At 46.2% G+C, this 26,892-nt stretch overlaps 2 protein-coding genes across 4 annotated transcripts in view; both read right to left on the reverse strand.

Annotated features, from left to right (window-relative positions):
* Positions 1-180: 180 nt before the first annotated feature.
* Positions 181-20,203, reverse strand: Dynlrb1 (dynein, light chain, roadblock-type 1). 3 transcript variants are annotated; one of them, XM_005384828.2, is made up of 4 exons: positions 20,121-20,203; positions 11,640-11,715; positions 5,955-6,122; positions 181-534 (listed from the first exon to the last, which is right to left on the reverse strand). In XM_005384828.2, exons 1-4 carry the CDS (start codon positions 20,121-20,123, stop codon positions 491-493), a joined length of 291 nt encoding a protein of 96 aa, XP_005384885.1. In that variant the 5' UTR covers positions 20,124-20,203; the 3' UTR covers positions 181-490. The 3 variants fall into 3 exon arrangements, with proteins under 3 accessions (XP_005384885.1, XP_005384887.1, XP_005384886.1); XM_005384830.2 differs by having other exon boundaries at positions 11,640-11,711; positions 20,121-20,195; XM_005384829.1 differs by lacking the exon at positions 20,121-20,203 and adding an exon at positions 7,068-7,225.
* Positions 20,204-23,130: 2,927 nt separating this feature from the next.
* The window catches only part of Itch (itchy E3 ubiquitin protein ligase), a gene marked incomplete at its 5' end in the record, with an annotated part of 107,689 nt that continues 103,927 nt past the window's right edge, over positions 23,131-26,892 (reverse strand). The window contains 1 exon segment of the mRNA XM_013514114.1: positions 23,131-25,758. Within this exon segment, the coding sequence (XP_013369568.1) occupies positions 25,659-25,758 (100 nt within the window). The 3' untranslated portion in view covers positions 23,131-25,658.

Below are 26,892 nucleotides of genomic sequence, written 5' to 3' on the forward strand. Positions count from 1 at the left end.
CGAGGCGCGCTCCGGGAGCACAGGGCGCTCAAGTGCCGCGGGGCGGCGGGAGCGGCCGAGGGGCGGTGCCTGCCGCCTTGGCCAGGGGCGACGGGTGCCGAGGCCGCGGGTCAGGTTTTCGGGCGGAGCGGTGACCCGGGAGAGGCCTTTCCGACCTACTATTTAAAGGCAGCAGCAGGGTAAGTGTTTTGGCTACTTTTAGTTGAAAGAGAAAGCCTTTCCCGAGGGCGACAAAGGGAACTGCAGGGCAGGAGGAGCCGGCGCCCGCTCTCGGCGGCTCCTGCTCCGCAGCCGGCAGCGGGGGCAGCGGGGGCAGCGGGGGCGCCCCGCTGGCAGCCCCGAGCCTCGCGCGGGGACCCTGGGGAGGGCGGAGCCGCCAGGCCTCTCGTCATTGGGTGCTTGGGAGCGCTTCCAGGCCAGCGTGGACATGACTGATGATGCTATTCCTGGGGGCGTTAAGTTAAGGAGTGACAAGGGAGCCGAGAGCGGGCTATTCAGTTGGGTTCTGAATCACGATCAGGAAATAGTCTTTATCTGCAAAAGAGAAAAATAAAAACACAAGTCACTAAATGTAAAATGGGAGGAAAACAACAATTCACAAATGGGAGGAAAAATTTAGTGAAAACCACCAATGCTCTGGCCACTTCCCGTTGCTGAGAGACAAGGTGACGCCGCGAGTTTCCCGGGGGACCCCGCCGGTGGCCTCTCTGTGGGGAGCAGGCGCCCGCAGTGCTCGCCCCTCCTTGCCTCCAGCTCAGGGCACCCCGGATGGGCCGACCAGGTTACACAGATGCCAGGCGCACGCGGAGCGCACGCCACTGAGAGGACTGCGGGCCTGGCCCTCCTGTCGGCCTTTCCTCCAGGCAGGTGTCTTTCCCTTCATGGCTCCTGGTAAGGCAATCCCGAGGGTCACAGGAAGTTATGTGCTCCCTGGAAGCGTTTCCCAATACTACAGGTCTCACGAATTAGATCCTCCATGCAGACGATGCCTTATTCACCAAGAGATGGGGCAAAGCGTTCTATGTCAAGGTATTTACTTTAGATGGGATCTCACTATGTAGTCCAGCTGGCCTCAAAGCGGCAGCAACCCTGCCTCACCCTAAATGCCAGGCTTACATCTGTCCGCGACCATGCTTAGCAATGCACTTTTTAATGACGCTGCCATAACCATGCCTTGCAGATTTGGTGCTGGGTGGAAGCCCGGGCACCGTACAGGGCAGGCCAGCGCTCTACCCCGAACCACAGCCCCGGCCCCAAGTTCATTTCCTGACTTTAGGCTTGGGCACCCCGTGCAATATACGGTGTGACAGAACCAGCAGTGGCCGAAGCCTTCCTGAGCTTAACAAGGCTAGCACTTGAGTCTGGCCGGGACACTGAGGTGGCAACAGCTGCAGACATCTGGGGTCACACCGTCCACACCTCTGATACCAAACACAGACGCTGCCAGCTCTCCTTGCTATCTGCCCCTCTTCCTGGCGACAGTGCTTGGCCTTCTCACTGCAAATGCCGTTCTCAGGTACTGCATCTTCCGCTTAGCTCAATCTTCGTTTCTTCCTAAGGGTCCGGGACAGTAGGCGCCTTCTTTTGGGAGCCTCCCCTTGCTGCTCTTCTCTAACCCTCCACACGCCCCCGAGCAGCACGGAGCAGGGAGGACGCTCACCCCTTTCCTGGGCCGGGTGCTGGGGTCAGAGGCTCTCCTCACGGAGCCGGCGGGCCACCCCAGAGCGCTGCCGCGGGGTCTGGGACAGCCGAGTCTCTCGCTCCAGCTGACGCTGATGCTGCGGATTCCAGGACACCACTAGTTTCAGGTTTGCCATCTTAGCGACAGAGATGGAAATGCAGCCTCACTGGGTGTGGGTTAATGGCAGATTCTGTCACAAGCTCAGCTGCTGGCTTTCCAGAGCCTTCTAGGCAAGAACATTTCAAAGGCACTAGGTCACAGGGGAGCCAAGGCCAGTGATCCAGCCCAGGACGGAGGAACGTCCACTATGGAATCACAGGAATTCCAGGTCCTTGGAGGCAGGCCAGACGACCCCTCAATTTGTAGAAGAGAAAACTGGAGACACAGGGAGTTTCAACTCTGCCCACTTAATAATGAAATTGTTTTGTTTTCTTGAGACAGGGTCTTGCTGTGTAGTTCAGGTTGGCCCCAAATGCTCTATTAGCCTAAACTGGCCTTGAACTCGCAGTGATCCTCCTGCTTCCCAAGGGCTTGGATTACAGGTGTGAGCCACCATGCCTGGCTTAATAATCAAACTGTAAACATTTATGAAGTTTTCCATGTGCTCAGGCATGGATCAACCACTTTTCCCATGGCTCCTTAGTGAAGCCCTGAACGACTCTAGGTAGGTACTAGTGTTTTCCCATCTTACTGAGAACACCGAGGCTCCGAGTTAAATGACTTGGCCAAGTCAAGGCAAATATATGGGCTAGGATGGTAGATACACGGCATCTGGGTTTCACCCCTCATCTGAAGCCCTCTGGTCTGCTGCCCCCTGCTGAGCACGAGGGAAACGGCAAAGCCTCAGGCATGCCTGCACCGAGGCAACTCAGAGATTCAAGTCTACAGCTCAGTTCTTCCCATGATGGTGCTCTGCTGCAACTAAGAAACAGAAATTAAGAGGCTAACCGTTTTATGGTTAAACAATCTGCACACATAAACAAAATCACTATTACAAATAGAAATAACTAGGCCGGGCGTGGTGGCGCACATCTGTAATCCCAGCACTCAGGAGGCTGAGGCAGAAGGATCTTTGTGAGTTCGAGGCCAGCCTGGGCTACACAGTGAGTTCAAGGAGGGCCAGCCTGAACTGCTTAGTGAGACCCTGTCTCAAAAAAAAAGAAGAAAAAAATAATACATTCCTATAAGATGGTGTAAACCGGAATATTTCTGAGAAGATATAAAGAAAAGGTAACAGTGATTGGAGTTCTAAGGCCTGGGTACAAAGTGAGCTCAAGGCCAGCCTGAAGTACACAGCAAGACCCTGTCTCAAAAACACCAAAACCCAAGCCAAAAACTCTAAGCCCCCTCCAAATAAAAACTAACAAGCTACACCACTCATAAAAACAAACACAAGGACACAAGCAACACAGCAGTGTCTTTCATACCAAACTATCAGGTTCTGCATCCTATAAGGCCAAATCAAGTGTTCTCTGGGAGGGAGCAGTCTAAAGTCAACTCAGCTGTGTGTCAGTTAGATTCCTAAGTGGAAACTAAAACTAAGTCTGTCTTTTTTTTTTTTTTTTTTTTTTTTTGGGGCTTCATATTTTTGAGGTGGGGCTTCATATGCAGCGTAGGCTGGCCTTGAACTCGCTTTGTAGCCCAGGCTGGTCTCAAACTCGCAGCAATCCCCCTCCCTCAGTCTTTGAGCACTGGGATTACAGGCATGTGCCACAATGCCGGGATGAGTCTGTCTTAAAATGTCTCCTTGCGTGGGCTGTTCTGGGCCAAGCCAGGGTGAAATGTGCACACATCTGGACAGTGGACAGCCAAACTTCCGAACCACCGGCGGCTGTTGTTGGGTGGAGGGGCAGCTTCCTAGCTTGGTCAAGCAGTTCAAGTAGGTGGGCAGGAAGGCTGTTCCAGATGCCCATATGTGGGGTGCTAACTACAGTCCCACAAGCACCAGCTCCAACACACAGCAGCCAGGGCTATTCTATGCCAGCGCTAACATTCTGAGGCTCCTCAGCACTTCTGCCCACAAGAGTTCTGGCACCAAAACCCAGTGTTTTTTCTAGGCCAAAATACAGTGGGCATGTCACAGTGTGCAGTCACTCTACCATCACCACAGACGTTCCAGCCCCGTTCCTGCCAGACTCCAGCCGCGACCACAGCAGCGGGCTGTCAGTAATGGAGCAGGTTTAGGAAGCCTTTCCGTTAGCATACCTGTGTTCAGCCTAAGAGGCTGAAGCAGAAGGATGGGGAGTTCAAGTGTAGCTGGGCATCTCAGCCTGTCTCAAAATTTAAAAATATGAAATGTGTTTTCAAAAAAACCAAAACAGGGCTGGGGATATAGCTTAGCGGCATAAGCACCTGCCTGGCAAGCCTAAGGTCAGGAATTCGACTTTCAGTACAAAAAAAAAAAAAAAAAAAAAAACCCAAAACGAAACAAAGAGGAAATATGGTTTGGCCGGGGTCTCGGCAGCAGGCTGGCGAGCGGGCAGGCCCGGGGAGCGGCTGCGGCTGTGTGGTGCTGCGCAGGAACACTGATTGACATGACCTCAACGTGTCACACGCCCTCCAGCACAGTAAATGTGTATGCAGGAGACAGCGTAAGAGCATGTGCACTGCCTGCAGGCCTGTGCGGTGCCCAGGTGCGGGTCGCTCACTCATCTCGCCTCCGTTACCAGGGGCCCAAGCCCTTCCCTGGGAACCGGACTGAGGCGCTGAGTGCCCACTAGACCTCTGGGTCCGTGCGCCATGGACGGCCAGCTCTGCCCTGCAGAGGAGATGGCTGGTCATTGTGGGCTGGGAACATCTGTGTGGCACGCACATCATTTGCCCTTGCTGAGCTTACAATCTCGGTGCCCCTGGCGAGCCCAGGCCTGCGCGGACGTGCTTGGAGTGTAGGGGCTGTGCCCAGCCCCACTTCTAGAGATGTGGGAATCTGTGCTCCACAGTCACATGGCGTGGTCTCAGGGAGCTCAGTTCGAACTGGATTCCAAGGCTTTTTGCCCATCTGAGCGGACTCACGTGTCGGACGTGATGCCTCACTGGTGCACTTACTGGTGTGCCACGACCTGCCCAAGGCCAAGCTGTAAGGCATGTAGCTAGGACAAGGTTCTGGCCACCCAACAGATTCAGGCAGACACACACTAAATGTTCATGGCCTGTTTCTGGGGTAAAACCATGCTTATGTTCTTCTCTGTAGCTCATGTGTCTCCATCCTCAAGAGAGTGACCCAAGGGACTGGGGGGCCTGTGACTTTGTCTTTGGAGTTTTCCTTTCCACTCTTCCAGGTAGCCAGACTGAGCTGCAGCGGGCCTGGGAACCACTGCCAGGCTGCTGCAGCGAGAGGCTGATCCCCACCAGAGCCTCCCGGTGGCCTGCAGCCATCCTACTTGCAAGAGGAGGAGCGCGCATGGCTGCGGCCGGCTCCATGCAGTCACGCCAGCTCCCGCCCAAACCCTCCACTCCCGGCAGCAACCCATTTGGCTGAGCTCCGCGTTTGAGGCTCTAAGCTGCGCCGAAGTCTCGCCTTTGCTCCTTCCTACGCGGCTTCTGATATCATAGGCAAGCTGTACTGCAACCTAAGCGCACCAGAAAGTGCAAACTTAACTCATGCACACCCAGCTCTGGCCCGGTCAGGGAAACAGAGAGCAAGAGCAGTAACAGTGCAGGGAACAGTCCTGGACAGTCTGTCCGCCACTGTGGCGCGAGAGTGAGGCGAGACAGGGCTGGAGAGGTGGCCCTCCTGGGATGAGCATCTCATCACCGAGGAAGGACCTACAGCCTCCAACGCAAGCCAAGCACTTCGTGGGAAACTAAAACAGCAGTCTGCTCCGGGGCTGGAGGAAAAGCTGGCTTTAGGGCCCTGGAGACAGGACTGTTACACTCTGGCTTAGAATCACTGAATTGGTTTCCTTCAACATAGTTTCCCCACTGTCCACTTCACATACTCTCGGGGCCCTCAGGATTAGCTCCAAGCTCTCCTCTTCTGGGAAGCCAGATGGACCTGATCACACCCTTCCCTTCGCCCCAGATGCTCTGTTGAATTTCCCTGACTCAAGGAAAGACAGATCCGTATTATACTTGCGTGTTTTCTTCCCCATAAGAGCACAATTCCTCTCTGTGGCCGAGAGTCGCTGTGGAGATTCAATGGGGGACAGCAACTAGGCAGTGAGGCAACCAGACTCTTTCACTGCCTCAGGCCCTCACTGGGCTCTGCAGAGCAATGATCGGTCTCCCTGACAGGCTGTGAGCCTCCTAAGGGGAGCAGTGGGAGGCCCCTTACCTGGTGCAACCATTATTTCATTTTTCTTGGAGCGAATTCGGAGGAAAGTGAGGTCATTCTGGGGGTCAATTTCACGCACAGTGCTCCGCGCCTTCAAGATGAAGTTGTGCATGAGGTTGGCGTACTGTGTAGTGGTGGGATTGTCCATGGTGCTCTTGATGGGAATGCCTGAGGGGAGAGCAGAGACTGAGCGGGAGGCTGGAGCCCCTTTTTGCCAAGCGCCCGACCACCCCCTCTAGTCTAGAGTACTGGACTGGCGAGTAACCATCAGTGCTGCTGTTTACCACATGACAGGCACAGTGACGAGCACTTAAGGACGGCAGTGCCATGCCAGTACTCTCTGCGGGTAGCGTCACCATCTTCATTTGCCAGTGAAGCAAGAGGAGCCCTGAGTGGTGAAGTGACCTGCCTACAGCACTTGGGCCAGGATTCTAATGCAGGCCAATGGGCTCCACTGCCAGCCCCCTGCCAGGCCCCACTGCATGACTGATTCCCAGCAGTAGAAGGAGAGGTGCTCCATCATAATGCTTAGAACTGGAAGCAGGAGACACCTCTTATCAACTTGTAAAGACTGGAAAAGGAAGAAGAAAAGAGCTGGTGTCAGCACATAACCATCTCCGTTCCCACCCGAGGGAGTTGGGAGTTATAAACGCACTGCCTGCAAACATGACCCCTGCTTAACTTAGGGCAGTGTCCTTTGTAAGCAGCACCATTATCTCCTTCAAAGAGCCCACTGAGGCGCTGGGATGTAGCTTAGTGGTTCAGTATGCTTAGCCTTGTACTGTCATCCATCCATCCAACCATCCATCTCCCTCCTTAGCTATCATCTGTCTATCTCCCTCCCTAGCTATTATCTATCTATCTACCTATCATCTGTCTATCCATCTTCCCTAGCTATCATCTGTCTCCCTGCCTGCCTGCCTGCCTACCTACCTACATACCTGCCTATCTATCTATATTGAAAATCAGAAAGCCTAAGTGAATAACACAGATTCACCATTTCCCTACTGCTGGGTACTTAGGCTAGGATTTTACTAATAGAATTAGCTACAAGGAACATTACTGTATGCCAAATCTTCTGTTTTGAGGACTGAATTATTGAAAGAACCTTACTCACTGAATGGTGTCTACTGCCAACCAGGTGACGAATGTGGTTCAACTTGAGCTACCTCAGGCCAGAGCTGAGTCATCAGGTGCCCGTGAATTGGCCATGACCTATAGCAGAAGGCTCCATCCACGAGATCCCCGGAGCTCATCAGCTGACACGCAGTCTGAAAAATGTGGCACAAGTGACCCCTCACATACAGGTGACTACACTCTGGGCCCTGGAGCAGATTGCTGTTTTAGTTTCCCTCAAAGAGCTCGGCTTGCATTTGGGGGCGTGTGGTGCAGCCACACTGGTCTTTAGGCTTTAGGGTCAGTCTCAGGACGAGATGCTCAGGACTCTGCTCATCTGGCCCGCAAGCGGCCAGCTCAGAGACCAGCCAAAGGCAGTCATCGTCAGACCTATCCGATGGCTGGCAAGAAACTGGCCTGATCTGGACTTCTTATGGCACCGAAATAAAAGGGGCAGAAAAGGAGGATATAGGACAAAAGAAGGAGCTAAGTCACGGAGGCTTTTTCTTTTAGATTTTTTGAGATAGACTCCTGCTATGTTGTTCAGGCTGGTCTTGAACTCATGATTCTCCTGCATCAGCTTCCTGAGTACTGGGGTTACAGGGATGTGCCACCATACCTGGTTCACAGAGATTGTTTTACTTCCCTTTAAGGGGCAAGATGACTGGAAACTGGGACAGCTGCTGGGTCCTGGGTGGTAACAATGTGTACACGAGAGCTGCATAGGGCCTTGCTGATATGGCCAGTATGAGCAGTATCTGCTCAAGTCTGAGTAGGGACTCTGAACCCTGAGGACGGGGGCTTGCTCCCTGGTTTTACCCCTTTGGAGTTTTGTGGTCTTAGGCAAGTGACTTAACCTCTCTAGCTTCCACTGCCTCGTCTATAAAATAATGCCTCTGCTTCAAAGAGCTTGCTATGAGGAATTAATTTAAGGATGTTTAGTAAGAGGTCACACATAATACGTGTTAGTTTGTTATTAATATCACCCACAAAATAAATCCCACTCCCAATAACTTGAAGGCACATGACTGCTCCTTAAACCTGCAAGGGCACTGCTAACACGGAGCCCATCTGCCAAGGGTCAGGACCAGAACCCAGTGGGTTCCTGCGCCTGTCCAGCAACCGCCCTTCAGCTCACTTTTAGGCCTTGATGGTTAGAAGCCTACCACGCTACCAGGACCTGGAAAGGTCTGGGTGATTGGACCCTGACCTTCGCTTCGTGTGTGCGTGGTGGCGGGTGCCAAACCAGGGCCTCTCCTGTACCAGGCACGCACTTTCCACTGAGCTGCATTCTCAGCTCCAAACCTCCTCTTGTCTACCACAAGGCTACCATTTCCCAGATGCCTCTGCCTGGAGCCTTCTTCCCCTCATGTCAGGGGCCCCATTCTTTGGTCCCTGCGCTACCTCATTTTCCTTTGGAGCAATTACTCAAGTTTGACATCATACTGTCAGGAAAGTGATCGTTACTTCCGTCTCCCGCCACTGTAAGCTCAGCCTCAGCCTCCCAGAGTGCTAGGACTATGGCGTATGTGTCACCGTGCCTGGCTTGAACCAACTCTTGATTGACTATCTCACCAGGGTCCTTGGTGAGACCGCATTAAGCATGTATTGCTGTTGAGAAATGAGCAGTCACAGGGTCTGCTTTCATTAGTTCAGATGAAAACTGGTATGAGTTAGTCCCATTTCTACAAGTGAGCAATGTGTAAGGGGACAAGAAACTACCCATTTGTTGGCTCACTATAAAAACAAAAGAAAATACAGAGATAAGGAGGCAGAGACCAGAACTAGGAAGAATTTCAAACAAGAACAAGAGATAATGATTCACAGGAAGAATTTCAAACAAGAACAAGACATACAGATTCGCAGATACAGATTTCATCGCCTGGAGCAACCTTGGCGATGGCCTAATTATTAAGATCAGCTAATCCAAGCCTCTGCCGTGACTAAGGGAGAATGCAGAGCCTGTAGAAACAGCTGGTCACGGGAAGGCGCAATTTCTAAGTTGCAGCTGAAATGTGTCTTGATTGTACAGCCAGGTCCTCTCATGTCTCACATGCAGCTCTTGCGAGTAACAACACAAATTATTTTTAAAATTTAACAGATAATTTTTTGTACTGGGGATTGAACCCAGTGCTTTTCCACAGAGCTATATCCCCAACCTTTTAAATATGTTGAGACAGGATCTTCTTGCTCAGTTGCTCAGACTGGCTTTGAACTTACAATACTCCTGCCTCAGTCTCCTGAGTACCCGCGATAATAAGTGTGTGCCACCACACTTGGCTGACAGATATTGTTATCAAGCACCAACCCTGTGCCCACATTCTTCTAGATGCTGAGGATACAGAGAACGGTGCTTCTGCTGGGCACTGCAGGGCCTACCCACTCTGGCTGGAGGTGCATCACAACCTCCCTGAGCCTCAATTTTCTTGCTGGTAAAATGGGGTGCTGTCCAGAGTAACTGGATCAGTAGAAAGAGAAGGTATTCTGGGCAAGACTAAGAACAAGAGTTATGTCGAGATGATGGAATAAACTAAGTCATGAAGAGACAAGGCCCCAGGAAGACTCCGGAACTGAGGCTGGAGAAGGCAGGCTCCAGGAACTGTGGCCTGAGCCAACGCCTCTTGTTGACACAACACACCTGCAGGTCACTCACAGTTCCAGGTTGTATTTGCAGCTCTGGGGCATCCCTGAGGGAATGGGCCAGAAGCCTGGACAGGGGTCAAAGCATGCGCTACAGAGTCAGAACTCCAGGTCTGCCTCTCCCTCTGTCATCTTGGATTCAGTGGACGGCTTCGCCTCTTTCTAGGCTATTTCATCGTTATGAAATGCAGGTATAAACAGCTCCACCCTCACAGGGCTATTCTGAAGTTTGAGCGAATTAATCCCTAATTGCTTTCTCGGTGGAAGAGTGGCTGCCTAATGTGCATGGGTCCTGGGGCTGGATACGTAGCACCAAAAAAGACAAAAACAAAAAAGCTGTATCAAATATGTTTAATGGTGCTGGGAAAAGGGTATTGTAACTTTTAATCATGTCAGCTATTATAAGCATTACTATACTTTTAACGTGACTATTAGTGTAATGATTATGGCGTCTCTCATGCTTGCAAATTTGGCCTACTCTCTTTAGGGTTACTTCCTGGAACACACTCCTCAGAGGGGATTTCCAAATGACGGGCCGGTGGCACCACTCACTGTGGTTTGTTCTCTCAGTGACCTGAATCCAGCACCTGCTGTGGACAGACACTCGGTGTCCAGATGACGCGGACGGGGTCCTTCGTCAGCCCCGCTGCGGTGCCTGGTGTGCCTGTCCGCTCCCCGCCCTGCACACTGGGTGCTTTCACACATGTCAATGGGGTCATTTTTCAGTTGGGCAAACCCTTCTCCCTAATTGAAACCAACACAGAAACACAGCTAATGGATCTGAGGGGGCTTCTGGCTGACGTGGAGGACAGGGACCCAGGCCTCCCCTCTGTTTCTAGGGGCAGCACAGAACCCCCAGCTAAGGAACACAGCTCTGAAAATGCGGTCCTAGGTGGGCTTCCCAAGAGGAAGCTCTCTGATGGAAATGTCTGCGGTGAGTATCACTGCAGCCCCTTCTCATTAGAATCTGCCCCACAAAGGTGAAATTTCCCAATGTGTCCGATCAAACAATCTCCTAGAGTGCTTGGTAAATACAGATTTCTCATGTCTCACCTCAGCTCTAATTAATCGGATTGTCTGTGGAGAAGCCTGGAATCCATAAGAGTTTTAACAAGAGCTCTAGACAAATTTAGGAGACACTGTAGCCTTCAGGTTTGCTCCTCCCTGCTTGTTCCTTACAGGGAACCTGACCTGTAAGCTCATGTAAATAAACGCCTCAGAGCTCAGAAGTGATAGAGACAACATCGTGTTAAATGCTTACACTGTTCATTCTCGGTTATTCTTTGCAACCTATAATGCTTCTATGATAAATATCCAGTCACAGGCTTAAGGGACTCGCTGGCGGTCAGGCGGCGTCAGGAAGAGAAGCAGGATAGGAACTCAGGCGGGCAGGGCTCCAGGGCCCTTGGCCTTACTGCTGTGTGGAGTGGACACTGGCCTTGGGGTCAAAGACCAGCAGCCTGGTTCTCACGGCGCAGTGAGGGAGACAGTGACACGTGCGCTCAGACAACACTGGACCCTTGAGCAAGAGCTCAGCACTCAGGAGGCTGAGGCAGGAGGATCTCAGTACGTTTAAGGGCAGCCTGGGCTACACAGTGAGACACTGTCTCAAAAAAAACAACACACAAAACTCATGTAAACATACACAGAAGAGTAACAACTATGATTATGACCATCAGAAATGTGCTCAACGGCTATACGGGCTGAAAAAGCACGGAATGCTGGAAAATATGATCTGTCAGGGCAGTGGAACTGAGTGAATTTTTCCTTTTTAAAAAATATTAGAATTTTAATAACAATGTTAGAACATTGGAAGTGTGCAAAAGAAAAAAAGCTTAAAATTAGATCAGATACGTGAAGCAGCACAGAGCAGTGTTCAGGCTGGTTTCTGAAGGCGGAGGGCAGGGCACAGCCACAGGGCGCGTGTACCTTCTGTGTTCACCACGATGATTCCTTGCACTCCTTTCTGGCTCTGAAGTCGTTTCAGGGTCTCTTCCACCTCTGCCTGCCAGGAAATAATACCAATGTTAGGAGAGCCCAGGTAGGCTGGATTCATTTCCCCACATCCCAGGCGCAAGAGTCACACATTCAAATTCTAACAACCTGTGGAAACACCAAAGCTCCCCAGGCCATGCAGCATGGGACCCTAGAGCAAGAATTCACACTTGGGCATGAGACGACTAGGGGTGTGTGTGGGGGTGCCTGCTGCTCACCGGGAGCCCAAGGCTATTTAGGAGAATATAAATACCACTCTCTGGAGCATCTGCACACCCATGACTCATATACTTGGTATAGCTGAGAGGCAGGATTCCGAGGACTGGAAGAAACACCAAACACTGGTTTCTAACAGGAAGGAGATGGCTTGTAATTTGTGACCCAAACAATACAACTGAAAATATTTCAAAGGAAGCAAAATGACCCTACGAGGACAGACTCCGAGACTTAATCACCTGGCATCTGAGATGGTGTGACACACAGCACACAGCCACAGGAAATGGGCCCCAGAAGGGGCTTATGAGTCCTGACTGTCCATAAAACACGGAGGGATATTTTGGCACCTGGAATCTGTAAGGAGGGTTCTCGCTGTGCCATGCAACGCCTTCTCCATTCTTACACCCGGATACTTACCCTTCCCTCCACTCTGTATCAGCTTGCCCCCATGTCCCTGTCCCCGTGTCTTTTTACCCCACTAGGCCCATTTTTTGCTGAAATCCAACGAAATGTTCTAGAACTGTGCCTTCAGCTCTTCTTAGAAACACTTATGCACTGCCAACCCAATGGTTTTGCCTGCATCTGACTGCCAGATCCTTGCCTGTGCCTATCTGGGACACATACCAGGCACTGTGTGTCTAATTACGAAGTTTCTACAGTGATCTGCAAAGAAGGAGTTCCATAAACAGCTGCCTGAAGTCAGGCATAGTGGCGCATACCTGTAATCTCAGCACTCTGGGAGGCTGAGGCAGACATACTGCAAGTGTGAGCCCAATCTGGGCAACTCTGTGAGTTAGAGCAAGACCCTATCTCAAAGTAAAAAATAAAAAATGTTTGGGGATGTAGCTCAGTGTAAAGGCCCTGGGCTGAACCCCCAGTATCGCTAAAAAGAAAGAGAACAACAAAACAGCTGCTTAACTGAACCAGGCTTAGCTCTTCCTGTCACTGGAAATGGCTTAAAAAGATGCTTGCAAAAAAAAAAAAAAAAAAAAAAAAAAGATGCTTGCTCTGGTGGCCCCTTCCAGATTGGTCCAGAATCCAGTAAGAAGGTCCTCAAAGGCTGAGAGTTACTGGAGACAAAGGCTCCATTCACTAAAAGAGAATCATTTCCCACTCCCAGGGGGTCAAGGGAGGGAGGGTGGATTCTGAACATTGGGTAGAGACAGCACAATGAATCACTGTTTTTCTGGAAAGCACAAAGCTGACAATCCAGTCACTACCACCCACTCCCTAGTGATGTAAGGACACTCTCAATGCTGGAGGAACAGCAAACAAGTTGCTCCCACAAATGGCAAGTAACATGATGCCCCTAAAATGTGGAGCCTGAGTAAAAGGAGAGCTGGTCCTGTGAACACAAGCGTAGGATAGGAGGGTCACAGTATCTGAGGTCCTAGGTCATTCAGCAGCCCTTCACTGCGCTCCTGCTACGTGCTGGGTCTATTCCAGAGGGGAAGAGTAAGTGCAGAGGTCAGTACTGCACAGTACTCAATCTGACCTGGGCACCCACTGGACACTCATCTTTTCTTTCTTCAATGTTTTATTTGTACGTATTTGCCGTACACAGTGCTCCTACTCCCCTCCCTTCCCTTCAACCCTTTTTTTCTTCCCCACTTACAGAAGCTTTATTTCCATTTTTTGAAATCCCTTTTCCCTTTCTTCCTCCCCCATTCCCTTGTTCCCCTTTTCATTTGAACATGGTCTTCCTACTTCCCATTATCTATCCTCCATTATTCTCCTTATTTACCCTTAGGGCTTCCCACACAAGAGAAACAATGTGATATTTAAACCTGTATGTCTTACTTTACTTAAATTATAGTCTTGAGGTACACCTCTTTACCTACAAATAACTTTATCATTTTTTATTGCACAGTAGTACTCCATTACATATAAATACATTTTCTTTATCCATTCATCTGTTGATGGGCATATGGGCTCTTTCTAAGATTTAGCCATTATACATTGTGCTATAAACATGAGTGTGTATAATCACTGTGGTATGATACTTTTTTAACTCTTTTGAGAGGATACCTAGAAGGGGCACAGTTGGGTCAGATGGAACCTTTAGTTTTAGTTCAAGGAATCTTCACATTGATTTCCACAGTAGTTGTACCAATTTACACTCCCACCAACAGTGGAGAAGTGTTCCTTTTCCCCCAAAGCCTCACCAGAATTTGTTATTGGTTGATTTCTTGACGAGAGCCATTCTTTCTGGAGTAAGACAGAATCTCAGTGTTATTTTAATTTCCATTTTGCAAATAACCAGGGATGTTTTTCATATATTTATTTGCTGTTTGTACTGCTTCATCTGAGAAGTGTCTATTCATTTCAGATGTCCATTTTTGGATTGGGTCTTTAAATTTGGGGGGGGGGGCTCGTCTGATTTTTTTTAAAATTCTTTTTATATTCTAGATATTAGTCTTTTGAGGAGTATCTGGTAAAACATTTTTTGCCCATTCTGTGAGTTGTCTCTTCACTCTGCTAGTGGCTCTGTTTGCTATGCAAAAGCTTTTTAATTCGATATAATCTCAGTTGTTGATTCTTTGTAATATTTCTTGTGTGACTCAGGTTTTGCCCATAAAGTCTTTGCCTACACCTCTGTCTTCAAAAGTTTTACCTATTCTATCTTCCAGCAGATTTAGTGTTTCTGTTTTAGTATTTAGGTCTTTGATCCATATCAATTTTAGTTTAGTGCATGGTGAGAGATATGGGTCTAGGTTCAAACTTTGGCATATAGCAAGCCAATTTGCCCAGTAACATCTGTTAAGGAGGCTGCCTTTCTTCTAGCAAATGTGTTTGGCCCATTTGTCAAAGATAAGGTAGCTGAGGGTGCCTAGAATTGTTTCAGCATCTTCTGTTCCATTGACCATGCTATTTTTATTGCAGTAGCTTTGTAGTACAACTTCAAATCTGTCCTGGAAACTCATTTTAAGGAAATAATCTAAAACAACACGAATAATGCAGCGAGATGTTTGCTGCAGTGGTACCTGCAACAGCAGAAAGAATTAAAAAGGCTACCAAATCAGAGAAAAGGCCAAGTACATTATGGAATATCTACTATAAAAATATAATACACACATTAACAGTGGTGACTGGACTAATAGATACTACTACAAAAGGTCTGTGATAGAGTGGTTTTTTGTTTATTTTTTAAGGCATAGTCTAGCTATATAGCTCAAGTTGCTACCCTTGAACTTATTATGTGGCCCAAGCTGGCCTTGAACTTGTGGTGATCCTCCTGCCTCAGCCTCCCAATTCTGGGATTACAGGCATGAAGTGCCACGCCTGGCATGTGATACAATGTTAAATAAAACCAGCAAAATGCAAAAATAAAGTGCCTGGTGACTATAACTGCATAAAAATAAGAGGGCTAGAGGAGGAAATTATGGGGTGAAAAGCCATTTTCAGAATAGGGAATTACAGATGGCTCTGTAATACAATGTATTAATACGTAAGAATAACTTCAATGACAATTTAGGACAGCTCAATGAATACTCAGGAAAAAGTCAGGTGTGGTGCATGGGTAATCCCAGCACTGAGGAACCTGAGGCAGGAGGAAGCAGTGATCTGCTCCTGGCTACAGCAACCAACCTTCCCTTTGTTCTCTGCACTTGAGCCACACCGGCTCTGTAGCTTTTCCTTGAGCACAGTGGACACTGTACCAGCCCAAGTTGTTTTACGGCCAGCCTTGGTGTTTACCTGCGATGATATACGGTGCGGCCAGGAGGCTGTGAGGTAAGGAGGGACAACATCTGATGCTACTCAAGGATGGCTCTGGCTGCTGTTCGGAGCATGACCTGCAGGGGGCACACAGCTTGCAGAGAGTCCTGGCTTCCAGCCTGGGTGCCTGGCATGCGCTGCTCCCTCTGTTTGAGGAGAGGAGCATCTCCCTCGCTCCCTGACATAACTCCTGCATTTAGCCTGTGGGCCTCCAGTGGGAGGCCTCCTTTAAGGCCAGCCCTCTCCAGGTACCTTTGGCCCCCAGCCTTCATGGCACTTACCACAGTGGAGTATAACTGTTGTTTCATATCCATCTCCTGACCCAAAGCACCACGCAAGTAGAAACCCCAGTATCTTTACAGTTCCAGTACCAGGTACGGGGCAGACTCTACACTTAAGGAAAATGTAACAGCTGGGGGAGGGTGGCACAGGCCTGCAATCCCAGCACTTTGGGAGGGTGAGGCAGGGGGATCTAGAACTGGAGTCCTGCCTGGACAATTTAGGGAGGTCTTGTCTCAAGGTAAAAAATAAAAAGGAGATGGGGTCTTAGCTCAGTGCAAATGCCCTAGGTTCAATCTCCACCACCAATAAATAATTAATTAAATAGCACTTCTGAAACTATGTTTCATTAAATCAACCCTTTTAAATACAGGAGGGAGGATATGTTCCAATGTAACAAAGAGCTAAAGTTTAGGTGACCTTAGTCTAATAGAAGCAGCGACAGAGATTTGGCTATTTAAGAAGCAAGCACACAGGGGGAACAGGAGGACACAAGGGTATATATTTATGTACTCAGGACTTCCTATGGGTCATGTGTTGCTTTCTGACATATGTCCCATCTGAACCTCTTACTCATCTTCCATGATTAGTATAATTTTACAGATGAGGAAACAGGTTCAGAAAAGAGAAGGGTTTTGCCCAAGAACACAGAGCAGGTCAAAGCAGAGCTACAGGCGGGCATGGTGGGATGCACCTACAGTTCCACCACCAGGGAGGCTGAGGTGGTATAATCACTTGAGTCCAGAGTCTAGGAAGACAGTGATGGCAAACCTTTCTAGACCTTGCATTGACACAAACAGCCCTCTGCGGCATATACGCCAGAGGTTCGCCACCACTGCTCTAGGAGTTGGAGATCAGCCTGGGTAATACAGCAAGACCCTGGCTCAACAACAAGGGCAAAAGGTGCCTGCCCTGAAGGGGGCTGATATCCTAGTGAAAGAGACTTAAAAAAATGTTTTTTTGATGGCATGGGGTTAGGGATAGAGAATGCTGTTTGGGTACTGTGGTCAGGACATCTAAGGAGGTAATCTGTAAGTTAAGAACTAAATGATGACGAAGATATACATTCCAGTCAGTGGGGAAAGGAGATAAGTTTCTGAGTCCCTAGTTCTGAAATGCATGTGGCCAACAAATGGCACACAGCAGCAGAGAAGCTCCAGGGTCATCTCCTGGCTCAGCACGGGGGCGGTAACTACCTGAAGCAAGTGATTCATGAAAGATATATGACTAATTTGTCTACTAAACATAAAACCTTGACTTCTGCAAAATAGTAATGAACCAAACGGGATAGGAAAATATCTGCATCAAATGTAACAAAGGAATAATTCCTAAAACATCACATAAAGAGATTAAGAAAGATAGCAAATACCCAGTCAATAGAAAATAAACCCGTAATAACAGAAAAACAATCATTCCCTATAAACAGGGGAATAAAAATATAGCAATATTGGCTTCTTTTTAATTGTCAGTACTGTTATGGCAAGACTTTTATAAAAGCAATCTACCAGGAAAGCTACAAAATATGCCATGAGAATTATAGAAGTGTTAGTCATTTTTGCCCCAGAATTCTTTACCTCAGAATTTATTCAGAGGAAATAGATAATCTAATAAGTTAAAAACCAAACTACACATGCACAGTGGCATCACCCCAGCATTATGTCTACTGAAAACTTGGCGCACACACCTATTATCCCAGCATTCTGGAAGACTCAGGCAGGACTGCAAATGCAGTGACCTGGTGAACGCGTCGCAAAAAACTAAACCAAACCAAACCAAAAGGAATCTGGAAATAAACCCAAATGTGTACCAGGGAAATGGTTTGGAAAATTATAGTACAACTCTTTTACTAAAAATAATTTATCATGCCAGGCATGGTAGAACACTCCTGTAATCCCAGCACTCAGAGACTAAGGCAGGAGGATCACTGCAAGTTCAAGGTCAGCCTGGGCTACACAGTGAGCTCAAGGCAAGCCTGGAATACATAGCAAGAACCTGTCTCAACCTCCCGAAGCTCCCTCCAAAAAACCCACAAAATTTAAATCACAAACTGACGTAGCAACAAGGGTAAATGTTTTTGGACATTAAAACAAAAGGAAAAAACTAGGACGCATATGTGAACAAGGAGGAAAGAGAACACAGACAGAAGAAAACTGTGGAGTAAATGGATGATTTTTTGAAACAGGGTCTTGCTATACAGTTCAGACTGGCTTTGAGCACACTTTCTAGCCCAGGTTGGTCTCAAACTTGTGACGATCCTCCTGCCTCAGCCTCCTGAGTGCTGAAATTACAGGCATGCGCTACCATGTTTGGCTTTGGATGATTTATCACTGTTTTAACAAGCAATTTCTAGGGGCTGTAAGAAGGTGTGTTACATACATGTGTCAACTCCCCACAATGAATGTAATCATTATGTGCTGCAAATATGCACTAATAAAAAATAAAATTAAAAAAAAAAAAGAATCTATCCTACATAGCCACTAGCAGAAATGCAAAAAAGACAAGAAAAGATACTGTTGTACTGTCTGGAGTGAAAACTGTAAGCCATCTAAGTATTTATATGGTAATGAAGTATTGTATAGCCTTAAAGTGAAGAGGTGCACACATACAGGGAAAAATGCTCTGTGTGTGTGTGTGTGTGTATGTATGTACATGTATGTAGTTCGGGGGATCAAATCCAAGGGCTTTCTGTAATGTCTGATATTTTTAAGTGAACAGAGCAAGTTGCAGAATGATATATATATATATATACATATAGTTTAAAAGCAAATTTAACATGTATAAATATACATGTTCTAGTTTCATGTAATAAAGAGTTAATATATAAATATGCTCACGCACCAAACAAATCTGGAAAGAAACCCACCCAACTGCCAATAGTTACCATGTGGTAGAAAGAAGGGGGTTACATACACTTTCTATAGTATATACTGTGTGCTACTTGCATCCATTAAAATGGGTGTTTAAATATATTTTGTTTCTGGGCTGGGGATACAGCTCTTGCTAGAGCACTTCCCTGGCGTATGTCAAACCTGGGTTCAATCTTCAATAATACACACCCACGTGCCAACACACAAAGCATTGCTTTTATGAGAATAAAATATTCAGTGGAGAATTATGGGTTGTAGAAAGCTTCCATTTATGTAATGAAAAAAGAGAGGACTTACATATACACAAGAAACTAAAAATGGTTGTTAAGAAGACTGTAGCTACGGGTCAGGGTGGCTGGAAGATTTCTTTTTCAGATACATACCTATATATATGTGCACAAGTATCCCGTTAAAATTGTAGTCAACACAATGTGAAAGAAAATTACATGTATCTGAACATTATTACGTTTTTAATGATGTGGAGGCAATTTTTGTGGTGTAATAATGAAAAATGCAGAACAATTCTATATTCAATAGGAGTGAAACTATATGAAACTGAAGCCAAAATGTCATTACCAGTAAATGGTCGCCTTTAGATGATGTCATTTTCTCCTTTTACAATTCTTCCTATAAGCGTTACATTTCTAAATAAGATTTTAAAAAGGTAGTACCACCGTATATTTAACATTTAAAAGGTCCTGGCCAACTCCGTGCAAGCGGTGAGGAAACAACACCCTGCACCGGTGTACAGCAGCCAGGGCAGCAGGCTTTGGGATCCTCAAGGGGCAGACCCGTCCTTTCAGCACCCGCGCACTCAACCCAAGCAGCCGGAAAAAGCCACACGGACAGAGGCGGCGGTCAAACTTTGCCAGCTTAAGTCCACTGTCCCCATTTGCCGGGGTAAAGCTTGACTTTACAAAGCTTTAGATTCTAAATGTGTAATAACAGTCATCGTCACATTTCCCTCACAGAGCTGAGAGAGGGAAAAGATGAGACACAAAACGCGGCGTCCGCCATCTACTGAGCTTCCGGGAAACACTTCCTTTAAGGTGGGGGTCGCGCCCCCAGCCCCCGAAGCCCGGCAGCAGGGCCCCAGCCGCGGCCGCCCCAGCCCCCGTTTCCGGCCGAGAGGCGCCCGCTTCCGGCAGCCCCGCCTCGCCCCAGGCCTAGAGGGCCGCACCGCCCAGGTTCCGCCTTCCAGTCGGCTCGGGCCCAACGTGGGCAGGCCTATCCTCGCAAACTCCTCTCCTTGTTGCTCAGAGTCCCCCGCGAAGGACAGGCGGCCAGTGTGGGGTGCCGGGCAGCCGGCGGCCACATGCTCCCGGCGGACACTCACCATCTCCGGCTGATCCAGTAGCTCCGCGTCGCCAACACACAGCCCAGCACTGCACCTTCTGCGCCTGCGCGCAGCTCTGTCGCACCGAACTGCTTCGGCAGCCTATCAGGAGCCAGTGGAGGAAGCGGGGCGGGGGGAGAACTGATCTCGCAGCTCCGCCAGGGATCGCGGAGAATTTGCTCTTTTCTGTCCGAAAGTGAAAAGCAGAGGAACACTTAAAACTATGGAAAATTCCTAACTCCAGTTGTGCCGAAAAAAAAAAAAAAATGCTGGTTCTGGATTGCCGGAAGAAGCTTCACTCAACATTTAATCGAGATCTGAACTAGGTCTGGATACCCTGGGTGGAGGGTAGTGGCAGAGTGGAAGGCCGAGGGCGACGGTTGCAGAGGCCCTCTTTGCGCCCAGATTGAGCCAGAGGCGCGGAGCCAAAACGCGCAAAAGAGAGAGATCCTGAGGTTAGAGCTGGAGTCAGGTACGGCTGTGTTAGTTTACTGTTAATAAGTGTAGCAGTTATGTGGGGCATTAACAATGAGGAAAGCTTGATGAAGAACAAGAGCTCTGTACTGTCTTTGCAACAGCTCCATTAAGTCGTTATTTCAAAATAAAATTTTAAAAAAGGATTAGATACAAAGGAGTGACTACTGAATGCGGGAAACATTAGGAACACATCTAGCAAGGGAAAAGAAGTGCTACGGTAATGGCCTCAAAACACTGTAGAAGATAGTTACAGGAAGGGTCACCACTGCCATCTCACGTTCTGGAGAACTGCAATGAACGTAGTGAAGGGCCTGAAAAAGACTACAATGTCAGAAGCAAGAGAGAGAATGGCCAGTAATTCAGGACTGGAGCTGAGGTAGGAGAAAGGAGGGGCTGGAGCCAAGAATGGCTTTGATTGGTGACTTACAATATCTGGTGTTGCTCTTGTAATGGAGGAACCGCTAAGATTTCAAGTAGTGGAGAGACAGGATAGGCCTTCCACAGGTCACTGAGGCAGGGGACTGGTGAGGGGAGAATGGAACAGTGAAGTGAGGAGGCTGCCACAATCAACTACCTTAGGAATGCAGGGTGCAGGCAGCTCAAACGGAAGGGATTTAAAGTTTTGGAGACACATTTGATAGGTTTTGCTTTGGGATGGAACAAATACAGGTGTGGTGTTGGTTATTATCTAAGGGAAATCAGATAGAATGGGTCAGAGAAATCCAGGCAGAGGCAGGAGGTTTGCCATAACACCGGACAGGGTACACAGGGAATTCAAGTCTTTACATAGTGAAATCCTGCCTCAAAACACAGAAATAGAAGTAAGAAAAAAATAATGGCTGAAAATTCCCACAGGCCTCCCCTGTGCTTTGAGGAAATCCTCTTGCCCTTAGCTATTATTTGCTTAACTGAAACCCATTTACAAGGGACCAGCATTGTGGGGGGTCTATGTTGAAAACCCTCTTCTTGCCAACTAGGAAGACTCCCTGGGCTCTTCCCCCACAAATGTCTTAATCACAAAAGAGCCCTATAGATGCCAGAATTAACACGTGAAATGGGCTGCGAGTGGCAGCAGCTCCTGCTATAGTTATACAATGTGACACACATTTCTTAGAAGTCTGGAGGACAATAGCCAGTCAGCCACAGGGTCGCAGTTTGATGTGTTGCTGGGATTTGAGCTAATGGTCAGTACAGCTACCTATTTCCTATGTAAGGTTTCCTCATGCTCGGAGTGTGCTTGGATACGGACAGGACATCATCCCCTCGTTCTTAGCCAAACTGAAGCTAGAACTTTCTAGCTGTTTCCATGGGCCAGATTAAAAAGGATAGGGTTTACTACTCAGAACGGAGGCGCGATCTAGTTTCTATTGAATGAGCACATGAAAAACTCCACTTCCTATTCCTTTCTCCACTGGTTTCATTTTAGAGGAAAACAACATCATTTGGTTTTCTGATAAGGTGGCCTACAAAGCTGGTGAGCAGACCCGCCTTGTTGTACAGCAGTCTTGATAGACAGTAGATCTGTACTCAGCATTCACAGTTGGGGTCTTCCTGTCTTAGAACACTTGTCTCAGAAAAGCAATTCAGATGGAAATCCTCATATTTACCAGCGTCCCCTGCAAATGTCTTTATCAATACAGGTACCAAATCCAGTCTCCCTGCAGTAGCAGACAGGCTGTAATTTGCTACTTACAAAGCAGAGGTAAAAGTCTAGCTCAGTGACACAGAAGGCATTTCTGTAGATGGGGAACATCTTTTGACTCAAGACTAACAGAAAAGTGTGCAAATGAAGGACCAAAAATGTTTTAATTATAAACACAGTCTTACTTACATCCTTGAAGGAAATTCAAATGAGGCAACTCCCTGAAGGAACTGTATATTTGTAGTTACCTGAGTATTTGAAATTACAGTAGAAGAAAACAAAGATACTCCAATACAGTAACATACAATCCAGTGCTGCCATTTTTAGTTAATAATGAAAGTACACATACAAACAATTTTATCATAACTCTAAAAGAAAAACTGAAAAAAGGAGGGGGCTGGAGATACCAACAATACTAAAAATAGAAGTAGTTAACTCTATGAAAGAGTTAGAACAGTGAAGTTACATTCGAAACAAGGAGGGATAGAAGAATAGAGGCAAAGTCTAATTCCATGAGACCTTCCTGATAACATTTCAGATTATTAACCAGATAAGAAGTGGCACAAAGGGCTTGAGGGAAATAGGATAAGACCTTGGTGGGCAGCTGAATCATGTTTTACTAAAATTTCTGATGAACTGACATTGGTTAGTCTCTTGATGAAAAATCAGTACTGAATTTTAAATAGAGTTATTGTAAGTCTTATGAAATTGGATTCTTCTGCACTTCATATAGGTCATAAAAGACAGAGCGGGATTTCATTGTTATGAGGTGCTGGATCAGTTTTAAACCATTCCCTGTGAGGAAACAAGTGAGGTCCTTCCCTCCTGACCCAGGCTGTGGAATGCTTCCTTCCCCAACACACCAAAAGAGCAGAAGAATAAGGCAAGTGCTCATTTTAATTTGTTTTTATTTCAACATAACATGCAGTAAAAAAAAAAAATCAACAAGATTTATTAGCATTTACAATGCTTACAAAGAAAAAGGACCTTAAAAGCAACTTAGTTCAGATTTAAGAAAAAGCTCTAATTAAACACTTACAATAAATCTATTTCCAAATGTTCAGTTTAGACCAAAATTTAAGATAGCATTTGTAGATATTTATGTCTGTTGTCTATTTGTAGTTATTTTTTATATAACCTCTGATTCTTGGGATATCCAGCCCCCATTTTTCTAACAGCAGGGAAGACATATACATGTGGCCACTTAAATTAAAGGAAGAAACAGAGTTGGGAGATCCTGGACTGCAAAAATATATACAAGCATTTACCTTTTCCAGAACTAAACATTTCTTTCATAAAAATATTAAATAGCCAAGCCCTATAGAACTAGGGCCAGGACTACTTCAAATATAACTATTCTGTATTTTAAAAATATAGGGCAGAAAGCCTTTTAGGTAATATTTGTACATTTTCACACAATATTTCTAGGTCCCTAAATGAATCATGAAGCATTATGTAGAACCAAAAAGCCTATTTTCTTACATTATCTCTTAATTTAATCTTATAAATCTCTAGCAAATATTATAGGTAACTACATTTCATTATGAGAATTTGCCCAATAGGATGTGTTTATAGAAGGCTTAATCTTCACAGCCATGTATTACCAAAGTTCAGACTTACATAATGAATGGGTAGTTGGCAGACATTCGCTCTGTAAGACAAAGCAATAGCATTTTTTTTTTACCCTACCAACAAAAAGGCAGAGAATCCCTACTTTGGAAACTGGGGCTTTTAGAGCTCACACTACATTTCCTAGGGTATGTGGAATAAAAAACAGTTGGGGAAATCTTAATCTCCCCCTTTACACTGATAATTTTTGAACGAGACAACCTTTTTACTCACACAAGTCTCTGCTTTATGATGGCAGTGTCAAAGAGCACAGATACACAAGTTAAAAAATGTTTTTCTTGTTCTAGGATATAAATAGGAAGAGCAGATGGTGATGTAAAAACATTTTCTTTCCATATAGAACAGGGGCCTGCTACTTGCTGTGTATTCTTGGCCTAATGCTACTTGTTCACGCTACACTACTGAAACATGCCAAGGTCCCTGTTACATGAGTTATAAGGCTATCTTCAGGGTTTGGCTATGATAGGGACTCAGCTGGCTTAGCTTCCTCTCACTACCCATGAAGTCAAATCTATGATAGCAGCCATCCTGACAATCTATAGTAGGCCAAGTTAAATAAATTAACTACAAAGAAGGCCAAAGTGCATTAATTAGTTACTAATGGAGCAGTTTTTAAAAAAAACTAGTCATAGGGAAATAAAGGAAACCTGCTAAAATTTTTAGGGTGAAAAGAATAATGCAGATGAGGAATACCAATTCAGGACAATGTAAAGAATAGAAAGGACTACTCCAACATGTGTCAGAGAAATAGCAAATCTGAAGATTTTAATTCATAGCCAGAATACATTTCTGTGCTTACTAGGTATTATCTTCCCTTCTTTCTAACCAGCACCACAGCTCTCACTCCCATATTTCAAAGGCTGACTTCAAAGGCTGTTTCACTGACCTCTATTTGAACTAGGAAATATTCTAGTTACAACTTAAACTTCTTAGCAATAATTAAATACAACTGAAGTTGTTAGACTGACAAAATTATAAAGTTTCAATTTATGTATAGGATCATACAAAAGTCATTAATAATCGCCTTAGATGAATTCAGCTGAATTAACTCCAATTAACTTTTAAAAACATTGAATAACCACAGTGTTAATATTGTTTACACTATTTGCAAGGCAATTAAAACAAATTTCCAAATGAGGAGAGGTATGAAGTCATTTGCCAGCTGGAACCTACTTTTCCCTGAATTCAAAGACAAAACTGCTTTGTAGAGATGTAAGTCTTGCATCACTTCCGGGAATAACATCAAAACGATGCGTGGATTCATGCTCCAGGAAGGAAAACAACAGTCATGCCAGACTTAAATGAGAGGGAGAGCACAAGCCAGAAGTCTGCTCACGTGCCCAAAAGCTGGGCTAAGCTTGCACTTTTATTAAATACCTCTCAACAAGAGGCTTAACAGGAAGATCTTGTATATTGCAGTTCCTGAAAGACTTCCCTGTACATTTGCAGAATCTCTGAAAGAAAAAAGCCTGCTTCGAAGTGAGACTTTTGACACATACAAAATTGTTAAGGAAACAATCTAGTGGAATAAGACAATGCAGATTTCATTGCAGTGTTAAATCTCATATTAAGTAAGGTTCTGACTAGTTGTAGATTTGTTTCTGTAAATGTTGAGTAGAAATCCAGAATCACTGGGAGATAAATTTCAGTGATAACATTAATTTACTTACACTCAGGTAACGTTCTAAACCGTCACAGCCCCATTTTACAAGATGTGCAACAGGCAGAGAAGGAAAAGGACAAACACTGCAAATAAGTTCTTATCCATTGGTGGTGCAAAGTCTTAGAAGTTACTCTTGTCCGAATCCTTCTGTTTCTTCAATGGCAAACAACAGCTTTTCCTTCAGTTGCTCATAGCTCTTATAGGGTGGGAGGTCCAGGCGGTTAAAACTAGAACAAAGAAATACTGGCTTGAGAAAAGGAAATACACAAAGAAACAAATGGGTAGTGTAGTACAGCAACACTGGCTTTAAAGTTAGGGAAAACTAGGTTCAAATCTTAGCTCTGTTGCTGGGCTTTTGTGACTTCTCCATTTCTTCTTTGGTAAAAATAAGATTAACAATATCTACCTCTCAGGGTAGACTAAGAAGAAATGAACACACAGATAGTGCCTGACAGCAGGCCCACAGTAAAATGTTGGTCCTCCCATACTTCCCCATCCACCTCAATGTAGGTCAGCGGTCAGCAAACTTACAGTAAAGGCCAGACAGTAAATATCTTAGGCCGTGCAGGCCACATGATTCTCTCTTCTAATATTATGAACCCTTTGTGTTTCTAAGCTGTGAATTTCTTTTTTTGGGGGGGGGGCGGTCTTTTTGAGAGAGGGTCTTGCTATGCAGTTCAGGCTGGCTTTGAACTTACTTTGTAGCCCAGGATGGTCTCAAACTTGCAACGATCCTCTTGCCTCAGCCTCCCGAGTGCTGGGATTACAGACGTGTGCCACCATACCTGGCTCTAAACTGTGACTTTTTAAAGGGCATGTTCTGATTTGGGGCCGTATCAGTGTCATTTCCATATGGTAACACGTGGGATTTCCATATGGGCCCATTTATAGGACAAGGCCTAGGTAAATGTTTGGTCATACAGAAAAAAATGCTATCCATGAAAGGAAAATAAATTTATAATGATGACTTTCTCTTCAGTAAATGGTGCTAGAAAAACTGGGTATCTCTATACAGAAGAAACTAGATCCCTATGACTTACCATAAAAAACAAAACAAAAATATGCAAGGATGGACCAAAGACTTAAATACTAGAAGAAAGTACAGGGGAAATATTTTTGGATATTGGTCCATGCAAAGATATTTTTAAATATGATCACAAAAGGATAGGCAACAAAAACTAAACTTATACTGGGATAACATCACTCTAAAAAGTTTCTGTATAAGCAAAGGAAAAAAAAAATCAACAGTGTGAAGATACAACCCAAAGAATGATTAAAAAAAAAAAATCCGCAAACTATTCATCAGACAAGGGATTAATTTCCAGAACATGTAGGGAACTCAAAACACCACAGCAAAACCT

The sequence above is a fragment of the Chinchilla lanigera genome, unplaced genomic scaffold (assembly GCF_000276665.1).
Source record: "Chinchilla lanigera isolate Chin_1 unplaced genomic scaffold, ChiLan1.0 scaffold00021, whole genome shotgun sequence".
Classification (NCBI taxonomy): domain Eukaryota; kingdom Metazoa; phylum Chordata; class Mammalia; order Rodentia; family Chinchillidae; genus Chinchilla; species Chinchilla lanigera.

What these genes read in the sequence shown, in the direction of transcription:
- Dynlrb1 (XM_005384828.2), bottom strand. An exon ending in CATCGTGGTGAACACAGAAG is followed by an intron (nt 6,123 to 11,639) that starts GTACACGCGCCC and finishes CTCTCCCCTCAG; the next exon opens with GCATTCCCATCAAGAGCACC. An exon ending in TGAAATAATGGTTGCACCAG is followed by an intron (nt 535 to 5,954) that starts GTAAGGGGCCTC and finishes TCTCTTTTGCAG; the next exon opens with ATAAAGACTATTTCCTGATC.